The sequence below is a fragment of the Myotis nattereri genome (assembly GCF_964212035.1).
Source record: "Myotis nattereri genome assembly, chromosome: 16".
In the NCBI taxonomy this organism is placed as follows: domain Eukaryota; kingdom Metazoa; phylum Chordata; class Mammalia; order Chiroptera; family Vespertilionidae; genus Myotis; species Myotis nattereri.
This window is the reverse complement of record NC_138091.1, coordinates 22,127,262-22,147,307: the sequence shown is the minus strand read 5'-3', so window position 1 is coordinate 22,147,307 and position 20,046 is coordinate 22,127,262. Positions and strand designations below refer to the sequence as shown.

Genomic DNA, 20,046 nt, shown 5'->3' with positions numbered 1-20,046 from the left:
TTCGGGTGCAGGTGGTGGCCGACCCATCTGGTACCCTGCTCCCATTTCATACCTCCAATCCCTATGCACTGTTGGCCCTACACGGATTTGCACCCTGAACTCATTTGTCAATGCCTCCTTCTTCGGGCAAAGTGCCCACACCCTGTGGGTGGGTGGGAGAGAGGCAGCAGCCCCTACTTTGGGTGCTCCAGGGACAGCACAGATCTTGTCTGTAACCTCATGTTTTCCCAGCTGGAAGGACCCTTGCTAATCCACATTTCCCCAAACTGTACTCCTCTGTCAGTGGATCTCAAACTTTGGGGAGGCACCAGAATCACCAGGTGGGGCCTAGCAAAATCTAGGCTCCAGAGTCCCTCTACGTCAAAGGCAAGACCTACAGTTTATATGTTCAACAAACACCAAGGAGCTCCATTGGGCCACACATGGAGGACGGCTCTCGGACTGTTCAAGCCACGCCTCCCCGCACAGCGTACCACCCTCCCGCTTGGAGGGCCACGGAGTCCATGAGCATGCCAGAGTGCTGCCAGTGCTTGCTGCAAAGAAACATGCCTGACTTGAACTCAGCATTCCCCAAATTTGACTACAAAGCTTTTTAAAAAATTTAGCATAACCATTAAACCTCACATAACTAGTGTTCTGAGGAAAGTTTTTGAAAATGTTGATCTTGTTCTCTTTTTAAAAAACATATGCTTAAAAAATTTATTTACTGATTCGAGAGAAAGGGGTACAGGTGGGGGTGGAGGGGGGAGGAATATCAATTTGTTGTTCCAGCCATCCATGCACTCATTGGTTGATTCTTGTATGTGCCCTGACCAGGGATTGAACCCCCAACCTTGGTGTATAGGGATGATGCTTTACCCAACTGAGCTACCTGGCCAGGGTTTAAAATATGTTTTAAACAGATGTTTTGTAATTGAATTTATTGGGGTGACATTGGTTCATAAAATTGTGTAGGTTTCAGGTGTACAATTCTGTAATACATCATCTGTGTTCACTACTCCAAGTTATAAACAAACATTTTTGGTTTTGTTAATATTTGAGTAGCTTCAGCTAGGAAGGCGTGTTCAAGATGCTTAACTGTTGACACAGACCTCGAATTTGGGCCTGGATCTGCCCCTTCCTGCTCTCTGTCCATTCCCCCCACCATGTTCTGCCTCTGTCTCTGCGTCTGAGGCTCTCCTGAGACTGAACTCAGGGGGAACCCTCAGGAGAGCTGGCCGGTGACAGGAGAGCTGAGCAGGGGACCAAAGGGGCCAGGATTAGCCTGTCTGGCTGGGAGAAGCAGCAGAGGAGGGGGTCGTCCCCTTCGAAGATGCCTGCACAAGTCCAGGTGGGGGTGGAGGGGTCTTTTCCCAGCCCTTCCCCTCCCAAGCTGGCAATCGTCCGGAGAGATTGTGAGCAACTGGGTACGACTGGGGCTGGTCAGTGGCAGCAAAGCTTGCCTTGCCTCCTCCAGCTCAAAACAGGCATGTGTAGCCCTTAACTGATGTGCGAGCAGGGACAACCCTAACAGGAGGAAAACTGATTTATTGCTTTATAAAAAGGAGTCTGATAAAACAACAAAAACTAGAAACCTAACAATCCATGCGCCCCTCTCCGTGCTCCCAGGAAGCCCAGACACATTTCTGGGGCAAGTCCTGGTGGGTGGGTTGGTAAATCTGGCCCGCCTGGCAGAGGAAGGGAGGCCTCCCCTGTAAACAGCTCAGAGCCCTGGAGGAGCCCGCCAGCAGGGGGCGCGGTGGCTCCACAGCCGCCCACAAACTCCCAGACGAGCCAGATAACAGCAGATACCCAGCGCACACACCCTACCATCCCACACACGGCTCTCACACACAGCACATGTACACACCTCCACATACACAAACACCCAGGCCCCTCGCTATCTGCCTCCCCACCAGGCCTGGCCCTCCGGTCTATCAACCACAGCCTCACTTCCACCCCCACAACAATAGCTGTGTGTTGGTGCCCCTTTGATTCCCTCAGGTCACAGGCTGGATGACAGGCGGCAGCACAAACTTGCTCTCCACTTAGATCCCGAGGTCCTTTGTCCCTGGCTCCTGAGCCCAGTGTGGCCCCCCATCCCTCCCCAGGCGTTCAGCCAGGGGGGGCTTCTCCACAGGCCTCACACGGGAGGACAGGCCACGGCCTGGCCACAGGGGGCTGGAATCACAAAGGAGTTAGCACCAACAACAGGAAGCGGGTCCTTCCTTCCTCAGGCAGCCTCAGCCAGACCAGGGGTGGAGATGAGGGGGTGCAGACAGCGCAGGCCTTTGTCCTCAGGCAGGCGCGGTGGGCGGGCATGCAGCCGAGAGGCAGGTGGTAGGCAGTGAGTGGCAGGTCCCTCTGCTTTGGCAAGAGGCAGAATCCAGATACTGGAGGGAGAGAGCCTGACTGTCAGGGGTCCTCCTGGCTCCTCCTGCAGGTACCAGGGCCCCTCAAAGGTGGCAGAGCAAAGCCCAGGGCAGCCCTCTTCCAGCAGCAGGAAAACCCCACGCTCAGGCGCTCCCCTGTCCTTCCACAGCAGAGCTCCAAGGCAGGCCCAGGGTCCCGGGAGGGCGCACGGACTCCGGCACGGTGGAGGAGAGGCTCCTGGGGGTGTGTGTCCTCTGGGGTGGGGAGGAGGACACCGGTGAGTCACTGAAGCAAGGGCAGGAGGCCACAGTTCCGAGGTGGTGGGCACTACACGAAAGCCTCCTGGTTGGAGGAGCCGTTGAGCTTGAGGAAAAGCTTGTCATCTTCCCTCTTCTGCTGCAGCTGCCTCTCCAGCTGGCGCCGGTAGCAGATGAGGTAGAGGGGGAGGCAGAACCCCAGCAGGCTCATGACCAGCAGCCCCACGTTCACCTGGGGCGGCAGGGATGAAAGTTGCCGTCACGTGGGGCAGGGGACCAGGTGGGGGCTGTGGTCTTTTGCAGAGTCCAATTCTGGACCCTTCCTCACACTCAGGTTTGGGAAAGGGGAGAAAGTCACAGGACAGGAGAGGAAAAACAAACTGGAATGTTCAAGAGGCTGGAGGGCCACATTCCAGCACCAGAATTCCCTCCGGGCCTGCCCTCTGCCTCCCCCCACCCCCAGCCCTGACCTCAGACCTACTCATCTGAATCTCCAGGGGGTGGGGCAGGGACAGCAACTAGACTCTCTTTATCTCAAAATCGGGTCCAGAAAGGGCACTTTTCTCCTCCCGCCCAGCCGCCAGTCACAAGAGGACTCTGATTCGATCTTAACCAAAGTTCCCAAACTTCTTGTCTTTGGGGCTCTGGAAGCCCCCGAGCAATGCCTCTCAGCTCCCACCCAGCAGAGGGGGCAGATGCCTGTAACCCACTGCCCCCTGGCCCTTCTTACCCACAGAGGGTCTCCTTGGAGGGGACCCATCATGGCCAGAAACAGGGGCTGCTGCAGGAGAGCGAAGAGTGCACTGACCAGAGACTGCAGTCCTGTGAGGCTGCCGAACTGGGTGGAGGGGTACCTGCAGGGCAACAGACAACCTGTCACCGGAAAGTCTGCTCCCAGGCTTTCCAGATGCTCCTGGCCTCAGCCTGGCCCAGGTGCGCTGGTGCCAGACAAGAGGCAGGAACAGCCTCCGAGAACAGCGGGCACCTGCCTGCAGATTCCTTTCTGCTGAGCAGTTGTGCAAAGTGCAATTCTCTTTTGCACCAACCTAAGGCCCCAGACTCCAGGGAGGACCCCACCCTGCTCAGGTGTGCCCTGGGCCTGTGGGTGCCTGGCTGAGCTGAGTGGAAAGTGTGGTGCCAGCGGGAGCTTGGGAAACAGGCCCAGGGAGCAGGATGGAGGCTGGGCTGGCTCTGCTGTGCCCTCATCCAGAGGAGCATTGTGTAATCACGGAAACGCGGCATCAGAGCTTTCAGCGACTGCCTCAGACCCTGCCAGGGCAGCCGCAACTTCCTCCAGGCCTGGGTGGGTGGGGGACAAGCAGACCTGGTATGACCCCCGTGCAATGCTGTTGGGAGGGGGAGAGAGTTCTAGCAAGATCTTAGAAAACATCAGGCTTTGGGGCCCCAGCAGTGAGAAGGGGCTCTGAGTGGGGAACAATCTGATCTTCGGTCAGAGACAGTGGATGGTGTGTAGGTTCCAATTTCTGAAACTAGCCCCGGCCCAAGGCGGAAGGACGCTGTGGCTCCTGATGCATGGGTGGCCTCTTGGGAGAAGAGGCAGGTTTCACTGCAGCCACACCCTGAGAAGGCTGTGGGTAGAGGCAGGCCCTGTGAGATTCTGGGTGAGAACTGTCTGGTATGTTCTGGGCTCAGTTATCCATGTCTCTGCTCCTGCTGAGGGTCATTTGAACGTCAACATTGAACTTGGGGCAGTCGGAACCCACCCCTGGCCTTCCCATGAGCAACCAGAGGCAGCCAAAACTCGGCGGAGCAGTGGCCCCCGAGGCACCATGAGCTGCACAGAGGTACTGACTGGCTGAGAACTGACTTCGTGTTAAACGCCAAGGCTTGTGGGCATCCAACTGTCTGCCCACTGACCCACCTCCCGCCAGGTCTGGCCTTCCCCTGACACACCCAACAAAGCCCTGGTACCTGTCCCTGATGCAAGAAAATGAACCCTGAAAGGGCAGGCTGCCCCCCTCAGGACCTTAGTCCCACCACAAACCTCCCATAAGTCACTCCCTCACCCTTTGTCACCAGGCCACCCACAGGTCCCAGGACTTACACGGCGGCGTACAGGCCCCCAATGGAAGAGTGGATGAATCCACGCACAATTGTGTGCAGGATGAAGGAGAGGATCTGAGGGAGGGAGAACAGAGAGTGAGCAGAAGACCGTGTGGGCCCTCACCTGTGCCCCTGCCCCGGTTCCCGGGGCCCTGAGCAATGGGGGCACTGGCACCTAGAGTCGGCTCATACCAGCTCTGAGGGCCAATTCCTGAGTTTCCAGGAATTCTTCAAGGCAGTTGTTAAACACAGTCATTATGGAAACTGACATTTTATAAACTTACAATTAAACAAATTATATTAAAAACAAAGGTAATGAATACTCAAAACGTATCACTTCCCAATTATTTTACTATGTGTTACTATGATCTATGTCCTAAAGGTTTTTGTATGGTGGAAGGAAATGGCACACGATGGTGAGTTACTATGATTCTCTTTCCAACTCCACAACTGGTGATATCATATTGATTGAAAAATCAGCCACGATGAGAGCAGTTACACCAGGGAAACTGGCAAATGCTAGAAGTCAGGGCTCCCCCCACCCCGCCGCGGCCCCACCAAGGGTGTGTTGTGAAATATGTCTCAGTAGCACTAAGCAGGAGGTCACGAGTCATGATTGGATCTCCGCCTACTGCTGACCAAGGACTGTGCCGAGGTCTCCCTGCCTGGTCACTCAGGCCCTAACATGCCTAGGAGAGCTCTGCTGTGTAAGAGGCTGCTGCTGGCAGGCTTTGCGAGTTCGGAGAAGCCCCTGCTGATGATGTAGAGGTACAAGATTTGTCCACTTGGCCACCAGGACCCTTTGTTTGCTCTCAGACAAAGCCCTGCCCTCCTCCCCAGCAGCCAGGACCTGTCCCTGGAATGTGGGCGGTGGAGGGGGCAGGGGCTACTCCTGCTGAAAGAGGGCTGTGCCCGGATGTGCAGGCACATACTTGGGCGGGCTCCCCCTTTCCACTTCAACTGCCTTGTTGCTTTTTCATAACTTCTCTTTCAACGAGAACTCAAAAAAAATGAAGTCCCCCACTAAGCACTGCCCCTCAGCTGGACAAGGTGGTCAGGGTCTGTCAGTGTTGCAGGGAGGGCAGCCACCAGGAGGCCAGAAGGGCGCCAGGGAGGGAACAACACTCCCACCTGGAACTGGTGCAAGTTTCCAATGGTTTACTCTGATCTGCACTCGCCGGTGTCGGCATAGTCACGCGATAGTACCCATGGGTGGTGCACACCTGGTATTCAATGTTCCTCAACACGCGGCCACTTGTAAAAAGGAAGGGACTCTTGCTTTCATCTTGGACCTGGCTCAAGATAACATCCGACCTCGGGCTACACCCACCTGGGAGCAATGCCATCACTCAAATCCCTTCAAAGTTCATAATCTTGGGGGTTGGGGCCAGTACACTTTCATGGACCTAAGGGTAGAGTCAGACGGGTGGTAATCTCTGCCAAATGTTAGGTTTTCAAAAGCATCAGAAATCTGTGGAACGAAATTAAGCTTTTGAACCCAGATGCCAATCTTTTTCCACTCTCGACAACGTCTAGACCTTGTGGGCACTCTTGTATCTGATGGACAGATGTTCCCATAACACCAGATTAGTCAGGCCTCTTTGGACCTCAGATTTCAGCTGTTTGAGCAACTCAAACTAAGTGGCCACACAACGACCCAGCACAGTTCTGGCAAATGGTGGGGTATTTGTGGTTTGCAGATGCACAAAAGACCAAGAGGAATGATACACCTTCATAGAGAAGAGTCTTTTGTGAAAGGCAACACCCGTGTCAGCTCAGTCCTAGCATTGAGCACAAGCCTGGTGGGTATAAACAGCAGGAGGCTGGTTGTTGGTTGGTTGAATTAAGTGAATGAAAAGCCACCATTCTCTTTGTTCCCTTATAATCTCGCACTTTTCAGTCTCATTGTACCCTTATCTCCCTGTCCCCACACCCACCTGTAGAGGCAGGTTGGGAATGAGACACGTCACCCCAAAGCCCACAAGCAGCACGTTTGTGAAGGCAAAGGCCCGCATGGCGTTGGTGACCTTCTGGATCTGCCGGTCCCTCTTCTTCTTCTTCTCGCCTCTGCAGAGACACCGAGCACACACTGGAGGAGGGTGGCAGGCCCCCTGGAGGAGGGTGAGCTCCCCACAAGGCAGGCCCAGGAGTCACAGCTTGCAGACAACTCCAGACTCAGAGACCCACACTAGGGACACTCCCACCGCACCCTCTTGACTGAGCGCTGAGCATGAATCTCAGGGGACAGGTTAGATATGAAAAGGTATAACATCAACACGCTGCACGGCTTTAGTGAGGACTGAGCTCAGATGACGAGGAGGGAAGGAGCAGCGTGTGCCCAAGTTAGGAGGAGGCAAAGCCTCGCTTCATTATTGGCTTCAACTTCACCCAAATCCTGCGGGGGGCTCATGACAAAGCAGGTAACAAATCAACTAAGGGAGTGAGTGAATTTCCCCTTGGGCGAGCAGGAGGTAGTGAAATAGAAACAAATATGCAGCAGATGGAACCGGGATGGGCACAAAGAACCTCCTGGCGGTGGGACCTGACCTAGATAACAAAGCGTTCTCTATAATTACTTCCTGTGGACTCACTAGTACTGGTTCTAGTCTCACCACCCACAGATGCCCATGGACAACTGTGTAACTCCAAGAATGCATGCCAAGTGCTGGGGGATGTGTACGGAGTCTCCGGCCCACCGCCTCCTCACTGTGCGACCTCAGACAAGTTATTCAAACTCCGAGCTTCAGCTCCCCCATCTGTAAAACGGGTTTCACACCAGGACACACCTCATCGAGGTGCTTGAGGCTTAACTGAGATTGTGCATCAAGTGCTTGGCACAGGGCCTGATACAATACACAACAGCTTATTACAGTAAGGTGGAGTCACAGAAGACAGCACTTAACTCATCCTCTGATCTTGGAGCCCAACCCTTGCGTAAAGTAGGGCTCCGGTGCCTTGTTTAAGGCTCATGATCATGAACAAGTCTATTAACACTATCACAGTTACGGCGACTTACTACTCTCGCCATGGAGCGAGCCTCGTTGGCAAGGCAGCACTGATTCAAGGTCATTCGCCCATTGTGCTTCTCATGCTAAGCATCGGAGTGTGGTCCTAAAGCAGAATGGTGTGACTGCACGCTCACCTTCCTCTCATTTCTCCTCTTCGTTTATCTAACTCAGTGCTCCCCACACTGCAGCCTACCAGAAAGAAGCCACAGACCTGACAGTGTGCTGAGCTGAGGAAGCCAGTATCTTAAAGCCCTTGGGAGCGTAGCCTCGGGCACCTCTCTCGCCTCTCCTGCTTGCTTTACCCCCCCCCCCCACCTGTCCCTGCCTAACATCTGACGTGGGGGGCTTCTTTCTCTGGGGCTGAGAGCCAGGCACAGGTCCTGCCTACGCACTGGTTGGCGTCTTTCTCCTCAGGCTCCTCAGAGGCATCTTCACATTCCTTCATCCGCCAGTCCATGATGTAGCCAATGATGGGGGCCGTGAGCAGGCAGAGCAGCTGGAGCACACCAAAGATGGAGGTGTAGAGGCTAACTGGGGAGGAAGAAGGCTGCGTCACGGGGGGCTCCTGACAGAGGCCGGGCGCAGGCACCGGACCAAGTCTGAGACCCCACAGGTCATCCCCAGACGCCCTCGTGTCACTGTGGATCTTGAGGGGAGCCGAGACCTTAACCTCTGAGATCAGAGCTGGCACGAGGGTAGGCACCCTATTCTCCTCTCCAAACCCCTGCTTGCTTCCCAGAAACAGCTAGTGAAATCCAGTGTGTCACAATGGCTTCCCCAGGCGCTCCAGGAAGTCTCTGACGGGGCAACCACAAAATGACCAAAGCCTGGGCCGGAGGCTTGTGTAAAACTGGCCATTACTTCTCTGCCTTAGAAACAGACCAGGAAGGCATCACTCACAGGGGATCCGAGGTGAGGGCTTCCATCCTCAAAGAGCTTAAAATCAAGATGGGATTTTGGGGGGGCAAATGGAAACTGAAAGTTGGCTACCCCACCCCACCCACAGCTCTGCCCGAAAGGGATGTTTGGAATTCAAGGCAATGCACCTCTCCATTGAGCAGAGGCTGGCTGGGAGGGGACGTTGCAATGCTCCCCGACAGTCCCCCCTGCTTACCAGCGGCCATCACTGCAGCAAGAAAGCAAAGTGAAAAGGCAGAAAGGAGCAAAGTTAGCAGCCGAAATCTCGAAGGTTGTTACAGGGAAATGGTTGTTACATGGAGGCTGGCTAGCTCTGGGCCCAGCATACATGTCATTTCCCACCTAGACCTGACTCTCAGAGCACCCATGGGTGGCTGAGCTGGAGCCAGGCTTCTAGGAGAGGAGGCGGGAGGGGGTCAGCGCGGGCGCCTGCTGACCTTTTACTGTTTGCTGGGGCCTCAGTCATGTGCAGCAGGAGCCCAGTCGCAGGTGGGGGGGCGGGGGGAGGGGGTGGCTGGTGAATCAGGCCTGTGGCTTCCCGAGGACCATGATGGGGAAGTAGTGTGGGTGCAAAAGACTGGGCAGAACTCACTGTGGTGTGGCCCTTTGGGAACACTGCTCTGTCACAGTTGTGCTCCGAGGGCAAGAGAAGTCAAACAATGCATCCCAACCCCCAGCAAAGCATCCGACACCACAGGTCTCCCCCAGACAGCCAGAGCTGGCCTCCTGTCCCCCCAGCGGCTCCCTGACCCTGAAGCCACCCCTCTGGGCACAGTCCGGGCTGTGGGTGTCGTGCACAACAGCTCACAGGAGCAGGGTGGGGAAAACCAATGCCCTGTCAGCTGCAGATAGAATTTCCTGGCCCAACTTCCTCTACTTCTTGAAACTGACTTTTTGAATGTGGGAAACAGTTGGAAAAGAATTCCTCTTGAGCAGCGAAGGATTTCTCAGAGATTTGACTCAGCAGCAGGCAGATTTGCCTTCTAAGGGCCACTGAGGACCCTTCTCTGTACACGCTGGGGTCTCCACCGCCCTGGGCCTGAGAGTTACAGAGAGGGTGTTGAGACATAACAGATCAGCTTTCCCTGAAGTTCAGTCCACAGATTTTAACGAGTGTTACATAATGAAACCGCTCCTGTGGTAGGAATCTGGGGAAACGTCACTGGACTCAACAAAGCTAAATCAGTCATTTTTCCTGTAAAAAACAGGGCCTTTCCTATGTCAGCATTCATCATGACACTGTGCAAGGGCACGTGACTGCTTCTCCACGGATGCCCATGGGCACAGTGGAAGCAGTGTTATCGGGTGCCTTCGTCATCCTTCCCATTGTGCAGGCTGGGTTTCTCGTCCCTTTTACAAACCGTATTTGTGTTTGATTCCTTACAGTCCCTAGGGAAAAACAATTAAACTAACAAAAAGCTGCACACCCATGATGTTGCCAATAAAAAAAGCATTTACCAAATGTGTTTGTCCCGCTCAGGGATGACTAAAGCTGACTCAGCTCAGCCCTGAGGAGGTGCTGACTTTCTTTGTGGCACCGAGACCTCTAATCCGCTGCGGACCTTCTGTGCTGCTTTGGGAAAGGAGTGTGTGGGTTCTCAGTGTTGTTTACCAGCCGGAGCAAGTCTGGACCGGAGCACACATGTGAGGAAGCTCCACGGGCCGCACTGCCAGCCCAGGGCGCTGATCCCGCTGCGGGCCCCAGTGCCCCAGGCTCCAGCCGAGCCGCCTGAGCCCCACTTGTCACCCCAACACGTGCTCCACACCCCAACACTGCGGTTTCCCAGGGGACTCTTGGCATTGGGTTGGCTTGGCTATCTTTCATCAGGTTCTCAGGCACTCAGTTCCCAGTAACGTTTTCATTCACAGACACGTCAACCAGCTCCTCGGGCGATGAAAACATACACCTCACACCCCAGATACACAGTTATTCTAGTCCTCCCCCCGCCCCTCCTAAACCGGGAATCTCTAACGGGACTGCGATGAAATGGCTCTGACCAGCAAGGGGTCACTCGGGCGCTGTCATTTCCCGGCCCGGCCTAATCCCGTCCAGCTGGCCGGGCAGTGGGCTCAACCTCAGGTGGCAGGAGTGACCACCAGTTGGGGCGGGGCCCTCTTATGGGGCTGTGCACCGAGGTCCAGGACCACCTACCTTTGTCCTGGTCACCGCTGACCAGGAACTTGAGGATGCTGTTCATGGCGCCCATGTAGAAGATGAGCCGCAGCTGCGTGACGCACATGGTGACGAGGCTGAGCAGCAGGATGGGGCTGAATATGCTTTGCATGAAGGAGGGGGCCGCTGTGGGGAGAAGGCCACAGGGGTTCAGGGATAACCGGGGCCCAGATCTCCGTGGCCCACAGCCCACCTGTCATTCAGGGGCCCCGTGTGGGGAGGGGAGGCCGATTTTCTGACCAAATCATTCCAGGCCGGATGCGAGGATGGGCCGGTGAGGTTAAAGGTGGGGGAACTAGAGTGTGGCCACCTAGCTGTGTAAAGCAAGCTGGCTGCATCCCTCACCCTCTCTGAGTATATGAATGAAATGAAGTAGTGACTGATATTTGCTCATCCGTACACCAGGGTGGATGGTGCTGCCTGCCCTTCCGGGGTGAAGTGGGAATTAAGTGAGATGAGACCCACAAAGTCCTCAGCCGGTTGGGCCTCTGGGGCCAGGGCTTCCAGATCCAGACTGGCCGCCCCTTCCTGGGCTGGGGGTGTGAGTGTGAGTGTGGGTGTGAGTGCGGGTGCCCTGCCACGTGTCAGGAAGGCGAGGGCCCCGGCGGGTACCTGCGGCATCTGGCTTGCACTTCACCTCCAGGTCGACGGTGGACAGGCAGAGCTTGTGGCCCTCCTGCAGTGCCGCCTGCTCCTTGTTGCTCCGCATGGAGCTGCCCACGCTGAGGCGGCGCCCCACTGTGGTCACCTGCTTGTAGAACTGCTTCCCTGTGATCTTGTGGTCAAAGCCCAGCCAACTGAACTTGATCTTCACCCTGGAGGCCACAGGAAGTGTCTGTCAGTGCCGCCCGGGGCCAAACTGGGGTGGGGCTGGGGACAGACAGCACATCTACTTACGAGTAGTCCATGTCCTCTGGCCCTGGGAAGGGCTCCAGAGGCCAGTTAAAGAAGCAGTTGAGGAAGACCAGCCCGGAGCAGCCGGCCCAGACCACGAGGATGATGATGAAGGAGACACCAAAGTCGTAGATGACCTGAAAGGCACAACGGGGCGGGGGCAGGGGCAGAGTTAGCACAGGAAGCCAGGTGGGTAGAGGGCAGGATCATCTGTGCCGAGCTGCGTGAGGGGCACAGCCCAGTCAACCTGGGTGACTGGTCATCAGATACTGCATCCTAAGTACCCCAACTCACCCTGGCATGTCATTAACCCCCCGTGACTCCACCTGGGACCAGGTGTCACTTCCTAGGAGAGGCCTTCCCTGACACCCCCGCCCCCATCACTGTCATGTCACCGGCTCTCAGTGAGCAGCCCTGGCTGAGAATACTGATGTCTCAATTCATTTCCTCGTCCACTGTTAGTTTAGCCCCTGAGAACAGGGGCCTGTTAGCCTTGTCCACGGGTGTTTCTCCAGCACCTCGAAGTGTACACATGACAGTTGTGAAAAGTACCCGAGGAATGAACAGGTGGCTGTCTCACTTTCCTCCTCTGAGAAGTGGGTGCAAGACTGGCACGTGTCCTTACGGTACTGTGGTGGGGTCAGGCAGGTGTGACCCTCAGAGGGGCAGGGGAAGCCTGCTGAGCACAGCATGTTAGCTGTAACTGTCATGACTGCAAGTTATTTCCAGGACCAGAGTCCCCAGAGTCCCCAGAGTCCTGGCAGAAGCTGCCAGCTCCCCTGGGCAGGGACCAGCAGCAGCTCAGCACGGAGACGGGAGGACGAGGCACATGCAGGCTTCTCTGCACTCGGGAGTGAGACTCCCTAAAAGCCACAGGATGCCTGGCCCGAGGCTCTCCACGCACTTTGATTCCCAGGAGACCAGTCCACACCTGTGACCTCTCCTCACTGATGGCCCCACGCACCCAGGACAGGGGATTTTACTGGGTGCTGGTGCCAGAGCAGGGAGAAGCCCTTCTGAAGCCCCGGTAGGAGCAACAGGATCTGGAGTAGAACTGGGGCTGACGGGCTGGGAGGCGTCGGCTTCATCCTGACCCTGTGTGACTCCCATGGGCTCAGAATCCTGCCTGGGAGGGAAACAGCTGAACCAACTTGGCCAGAGCAGCGCGATGGCTAATGGCGAGTAACAGCCCAACAACAACAGACCTGGGGGTGGGGAGACTGGAGCTGGACTCAGGATCGGGGACAGACTCACCCATCCCCTTTCTGCACCCTGGCCCAGCAATGCAAAGGCAGCCTGTGGTAATTTTCCATCCCCCAGGCCAAGTGCGTTTCTTTTCTGACTCCCATGGTGCCCAGGTGCATCCTCCTAGTGTGGGTGGGGGTGGGGGGGCCAGCCTCCCGCACCCACAAGTATTTTCCTCTTCAGAGTGGGCTGAGGAGCCTTGAGAGAAGCCTCTGATCAGACACTAGCACTAAATAAGTGTGCTGGAAACCAGCTGGCCACACCCTCACCTTGATTCCTGGGAAGGTGACTGCTGAGGAGGCATAGGATCCAATCATCAAGGCAATAAACGTGGACCGAAGGTCACCAAACATGTTGGGCAGCTGTAAGACAAGAGCAAGGGCAACTTCAGCTGAGAGAGGGGCAAAGGATGGGTGAAGGAGGGGAAGAGAGGATCAGGCTCATGAGGCACTTGTTCTTATCTGCTCTCCTCCCTTAATTCACAGGTAATTACTGGGAATGGAAAGTTTTTCCTTCCTGGCCTGAGGCTGATAAGGGCAGAGGAGTGCAATGCAGAATTCGGACCCCACCTGCAAGGACAGAGCTGCTGGACTTCCTGGCTGGCACCTGTCCCTCCTCTTTGCTGCCACAGGCCAGGGGCCTTCTTGTCTTTACAGGATGACACGGAGATGCAAGCGAGCCAAGCTGGGAGACAGGCATCCCTCAAAGGGAGCAAGTCAGTTAAAAATAAGAATCTATTTGGGGACAAGAGTGTCATTTTTATAAATAAAAATATCAGCGTCCCAGAAGGACCAGATGTCAGCAAAAGCTGCTTTCAGTCTGAGAGAGTAGATTTCTGCAAGGTGTCAATCAAAATTCTACAGTTCCCTCAGCGCTGACAAGGGCACCGGCCTGGGATTTCTGCTTCTGAATTTCTAAGGGCAAGGAGGGCTTTCCCTTTCCACGGCCCCAGAAGTCATCACCTGAGAAGGCCGGTGGCTAAACATGCTCAGGCTCTCCTCCCAGTGAGGCCACTCTTGCATCACACATAAGTTTATTCTGGGCTCATCTGACATAACTTCAAAGCTAGAACCCTCAGCGATTCCACACAAATCCAGGCATGATAAAATAGGGTAATGCAGTCACGGATTCAGACCTGAGGCAAAGCACACATCCTCCACCCCCCACTCCAAAACAGCCCGTCACTGCTTCTCTCTGGAACCTCCAGGAGGTTCCACCCACACCCACAGTGGCCTCGCACTGAGGACCCCTCTCTGGAAGCTATGCCAGCCTGTTTCATACTATTTATATGTTCCCCTCCCCCACTTGTCTGCAATCATTTGGGGGTTTTAGTAAACATGATGGCTTGCAAGCTAATCCACTGTTGCTGAACACAAGCAGTTTGAACTTGGCCTCATCATTTCTGCCATGTTGCCCACAATTACAATGAATAGGGCATATACCAAATCATCATGCTTTACACTAATACAATGCTATATGTAACTATGTCTCAATAAAACAGGAAAAAAGCAAGTAAGTGGCATCAATCTAAAGTAAAAACTTTGTGCTTCATATCTATTATGATCCTATTCCTAACCTGAATTTCTGTTGAAAAATGTTAATATAGATCTGGTTTCTGAGATAGACCATTATAAGGGCAATAGCATTTTTTAAAATAAGTTTTGTTTTTTTTATTGATTTCAGAGAGGAAGGGAGAAGGAGAGATAGAAACATCAATGATGAGAGAGAATCATTGATTGGCTGCCTCATGCATGCCCCACACTGGTTGTGGGATTGAGCCCACAACCCCGGCATGTGCCCTGACCAGGAATCAAACCGTGACCTCCTGGTTCATAGGTCCACACGCTTAACCACTGAGGCACGCCAGTCGGGCTGAAAATAAGTTTTTTGTTTTGGTTTTTTAAAATATATTTTATTGATTTTTTACAGAGAGGAAGGGAGAGGGATAGAGAGTTAGAAACATCGATGAGAGAGAAGCATCGACCAGCCACCTCCTGCACACCTCCTACTGGGGATGTGCCCGCAACCAAGGTACATGCCCTTGACCGGAATCGAACCTGGGACCCTTCAGTCCGCAGGCCAACGCTCTATCCACTGAGCCAAACGGGTCTGGCTGAAAATAAGTTTTAAATAAATTCTGATGTTGGGGAAAAAAATGAAATCTAAAAACTAAGAACTTTTGTGCTTTAAAGGACACCATCAAGAAGGTGAAAAAACAATGCACAGAAAAGAAAATTTTTACGAATCCCGTATCTGATAAGGGACTTGTATCTAGAAAATATAAAGAACTCCTACAACTCAATCACAAAAAGATAAATAACCTATTTTTAAAATGGACAAAAGATCTGAATAGACATTTCTCCAAAAAATATACAAATAGATAATAAGCTCATGAAGATATACTCAATGTCATCAATCATAGGGGAAATAGGAATCCGAACCACAACGAGATACTAATTCATGCCCTCTAGTGTAGCTACAAAAAGAAACTAGCTAATTAACAATTGTTGTGAAGATCCAGAGGAACCGGAGCCCTCACACTTCTGGTGGAAATGTAGACTGGTGCAACCACTCTGGAAAATAGTTTGGCAGTACCTCCAACAGTTAAACAGAGTTATCATTTCACTCCTAGGTAGACATCCAAGAGAAATTAAACAATAGCCACACAGAAACTTGCACAGGAATGCTTAGAGCAGCCTTATTCATAATATCCCAAAAGTGGAAACAATCTCAATGTCCATCAATGAATGAATGGGTAAACAAAGTGTGGTATATCCACACAAGAGCATATTAGCCAGCCATAAGAAGAAATGAAGTACTAACTCATAGTACAACATGGATGAACCTTACGAAAACATATGTGGTGAAAATAAACCAGTCACAAAAGAACACATGTTGTATGATTGCATTTATATGGAAAGTCCAGGCAAGGCAAATCCCTGGAGACAGAGAATAGATCGGTGGTTGCCTAGGGCTGGCGTAGAGGAAGCTGGGAGGAAATGCTAATGGGTACCGGATTTCCATTTGGGGCAATATAATTAATTATGCTGATAACTACACAACTGTGAATACAATAAAAACCAGTGAGTTGTATACTTGAGGTGAATTACATGGTATATGAATTATGTCTCTATTACTGTTAAAAACACACACACATGAATAAGGAATTCAAATGTTTCGGATCCCAGAATTAAAAAGGAACACGAGCCCTGGCAGGTGTGGTGCTCAGTTGGTTGGGCGTCGTCCTTTGCACAGAAAGGTTGCTGGTTCGATGCCCAGTCCGGGTCGTGCCCAAGTTGGGGACTTGATTCCCCTGTAGGGAGTGTGCAGGAGGCAGCCGGTCAATGTTCCTCTTTCACATCAATGTTTCTCTTTCTCTCTCTCCCTCTCCCTTCCTCTCTCTCTAAAAATCACTAAAAAGTCTTAAAAGAAAAAAAAAAAGGAACACGAATAAGTCTATAGCATATGACATGAGGCCACGTAGGCTATCCAGGCTCCCCAGAGTTCCCAGCACACAAAGAGCTCTTCTTCCAGCCCCGCACAGAGGGGATCCCCTGTCCACTCGGGCTTCTCAGCGAGCGTCAGAGGAGAACAAGGGGCAGGTGGAAATCTCCCAACAGGAGACAGAGGAAATGTGATGTGCTCGTGAGTGCCTAGGCACACCCGGGGGAGCACTATGGCACCCGATCTGACTCTGTGCACACATGCCCCCCAGGTATGCTGTGATTCAGAGGACATGCCTCAGTTCCTGGCTCACATAGTTTGGCTTCTCCATGCTGACTACTCCAGCCAGGCAGCGTGGAGGGGAGGCATCCGGGGCCGTATCAGCCCCAGGGAGAATCCAAAGACTAGTTCTGCTTGTCCGGAAGGGGGGAACTCTTCCCATCTGGAATGCCACTCCCGCCAGGGCAGGCAAAGGAAGAAAAGGATCCAAGAGGGCTCAGAATCCACCAGAAGAGCAAATGGAGGACACGCGCCTGGTGTAGCAAAGGCCACCTGGTGCAGAGCCAGGCCAGGGGGACACTGTTGTTGGCGCCCCCCTTACGCACAAAGCTCAAACTTTTCAACAGGCTACGGGATACTCCAGGGAAGCAGGCAGCTAGCCCCTTCCCTTTGTCCTTAAGCTCCAGCGTGCCCTAACCCTAACCCAGGCTACAGGCCACAGAACAACAGGGGTTTGGGGCCAATATGCAACTCTGATCTGATCTTCTGGAGTCGTCTCCCCACAACTAGATCCAGGACAGGGAAGAACAGAAAGCTGGGAGAAGAGCTGCCTTCCCACCTGCCCCTGGGTGAGACCCCCACCCTCATGTCTAGACAAGGGCAGTAGCCTTCCAGCTGCCTTCCTCGCTGCCCTGCTTCTCCTGGCCTAGGACATTCTCAGCAACACCAAGAAAATTCTTCTCCCCAACATGTTATTCTGGTCAGCAGGGTCATTACCAGGGGAGCACAGAGCCTCAGGGCAAACCATACCACCCAGTGTTCCCAGCATCAACATCCTGTATTTTAAATTATGGTTCTTTTTCCTGGTTAGAAGAGCAATGCATGTCCACTATAAAACATCTGAAACGAAGTATACATAAAGGATAAAATAAAAAACACCCTGATATAACCATGTGACCATCTCGATATAGTTCCCTTTAACTTTTTTCCTATAAATACCTATAACTTTATAACAAAATTGGGATCATATGCTAAATATTGTTTTATAAATTTTTTCTTTTTTGCTATATTATGTTTCCTAATTTCATATTCATCTTCAACATAGTTTGTAATGACTATCTGGCCCACACTTTATGCATTTCTTTGAGGTTGGGCCTCAGGGCCTTTTATTTATTTTTTAAAAATATTTTTATTGATTTCAGAGAGGAAGGGAGAGGGAGAGAGAGATAGAAACATCAATGATGAGAGAGAATCATCGATCGGCTGCCTCCTGCACACCCAACACTGGGATGGAGCCTGAAACCTGAGCATGTGCCCTGACCGGGAATCGAACCAAGACCTCAGGGTTCATAGGTCAATGCTCAACCACTGAGCCACACTAGCCGGGCCCTCAGGGCCTTTTTAATTTTTATCATAAACAACCAATGAACATCCTTAAATGAACATCTTTGAAGATAAATATATGTGCATATAGCTATTATTTCCTTAAGATAAAGTCCCGAAAGAGAATCCGTTGTCATACTCTGTGCCAAATTGCCTTCTAGAAAACTTATACCAATCGATTTTCCCACCAGCAGCATAGTAGAGTGCCTGTTTCACTGTAGCCAGTCCAACATTGTTCATTACCATTATTTTTAATATTTGCCACTTCACCAATATCCTGCTGTGGTAAAATCCATTTCTTTGAGGATATGAATGAAATGAATTAGTGACTGATGTTTGTTTCTAAGTAACCTGGATGGTGGGTGGAGGCAGAAATGAAACAAGAATGGCCATGAGCTGATTAATTGTTGAAGTTGCAAGAGGGGTATGTGGGGTTCATTGTACTATTCTCTCCAATACCATATATATTTAAATTTTCCATGACTAAGAAAACATTAAAATTTAAAAAACATACATTTATTTAATTACTGACTTTGAACGTTTTTCTAGTTTTAAAAGTCATTTATATTCTCCATTTGTCCTTTTTTCCCCATAAGGATGTTAATATTTTTATATTGATTTTGATTAGGCTCTTTATATATAAGGCAGTCACCGTTTATTCATACACTGCAGGTATGTTTTCCTAGTTTGCCATTTAATTTCTTAGTTCATGGCTTTTTTTTTTTTTACCAACAGAAGTGCTGAAATAGGAAGTCAAAGTGTTTTTCAGCTTTTAGCATTTCTGTCAGGTGAAATCTCTCTGAAAAGAACATCAAGCCGAAACCGGTTTGGCTCAGTGGATAGAGCGTCGGCCTGCGGACTGAAGGGTCCCAGGTTCGATTCCGGTCAGGGGCATGTGCCTGGGTTGCGGGCATATCCCCAGTGGGAGATGTGCAGGAGGCAGCTGATCGATGTTTCTCTCTCATCGATGTTTCTAACTCTCTATCTCTCTCCCTTCCTCTCTGTAAAAAATCAATAAAATATATTTAAAAAAAAAAAAAAAAAAAAAAAAAAAAAAAGAACATCAAGAATGACCTTGACCAATGAAACCCAAAGCATAAACATCCTGGCAGCCGCGGACACAGAAGCATAACAAGCACAGCAGAAGAGAGGGTTTCCCTGTGGACACTGATTATTTTTAAATGTTAATACTAATTGTGTGATCTTTTAAGCCACTTCCTTCCCTTCCTCCCAAAGCTGTCCTGCCTGCCAGAAATCTCCCCATTTGTTGTGCCCAGGGGCGGCACGATCAAAGGATTTTCCTTATTATTAAGTGGTGGTATATAATAATATATAGCATGATTATATTAATATAATAATATGTTATTATAATATAATCGCATCATTATAATAGCAACTATTTGTAATATCTACTGTATGTATTATCTTAAAAACCCTCCAAACAGGCCTAGCTGGCGTGGCTTAGTGGTTGAGCATTAACTCATGAACCAGGAGGTTACGATTTGGACACATGCCCAGGTTGAGGGCTCGACCCCCAGTGTGGGGCGTGCAGGAGGCAGCCGATCAATGATTCTCATCACTGATGTTTCTCTCTCTCTCTCCTCCCTTCCTCTCTGAAATCAACAAAAATATATATATATATATTTTTAAATATATTTTATTGATTTTTCACAGAGAGGAGGGGAGAGGGATAGAGAGTTAGAAACATCGATGAGAGAGAAACATTGATCAGCTGCCTCCTGTACACCCCCCACTGAGTATGTGCCTGCAACCAAGGTACATGCCCTTGACCGGAATCGAACCTGGGACCCTTCAGTCCGCAGGGCGACGCTCTATCCACTGAGCCAAACCGGTTAGGGCAAAAATATATATTTTTAAAATTAAAAAACAAACCTCCAAACAACCTTAATGGGGACAGGTGACACTTTTTAACCTCACTTAATGGTTAAAAGCCTTTAGGATTAGAAAAGTCATGGAACACCCCCAAGCTGGTAAGTGTCAAATTTGGGATCCAAAGCAGGTCAAGTTTATGTGCACAACTGTTGGGCTGCTCTGTACACACTTCAGTTGGGCCCCAAAGCAAAGACCC

The 20,046-nt window shown here is 51.6% G+C and overlaps 1 protein-coding gene across 1 annotated transcript in view; it reads right to left on the bottom strand.

The window, feature by feature from the left end:
* Window positions 1-909: 909 nt before the first annotated feature.
* Window positions 910-20,046, bottom strand: part of SLC43A2 (solute carrier family 43 member 2) — a 42,695-nt gene continuing 23,558 nt past the window's right edge. Inside the window, exons 5-13 of the mRNA XM_081109547.1 lie at window positions 13,181-13,273; window positions 11,670-11,803; window positions 11,385-11,587; window positions 10,752-10,898; window positions 8,074-8,212; window positions 6,611-6,740; window positions 4,675-4,748; window positions 3,340-3,463; window positions 910-2,841 (exon numbers count right to left, since the gene is read on the bottom strand). Coding sequence (XP_080965673.1) covers window positions 2,680-2,841; window positions 3,340-3,463; window positions 4,675-4,748; window positions 6,611-6,740; window positions 8,074-8,212; window positions 10,752-10,898; window positions 11,385-11,587; window positions 11,670-11,803; window positions 13,181-13,273 — 1,206 coding nt within the window. The 3' untranslated portion in view covers window positions 910-2,679. The remainder of the gene's footprint in view (window positions 2,842-3,339; window positions 3,464-4,674; window positions 4,749-6,610; window positions 6,741-8,073; window positions 8,213-10,751; window positions 10,899-11,384; window positions 11,588-11,669; window positions 11,804-13,180; window positions 13,274-20,046) is intronic.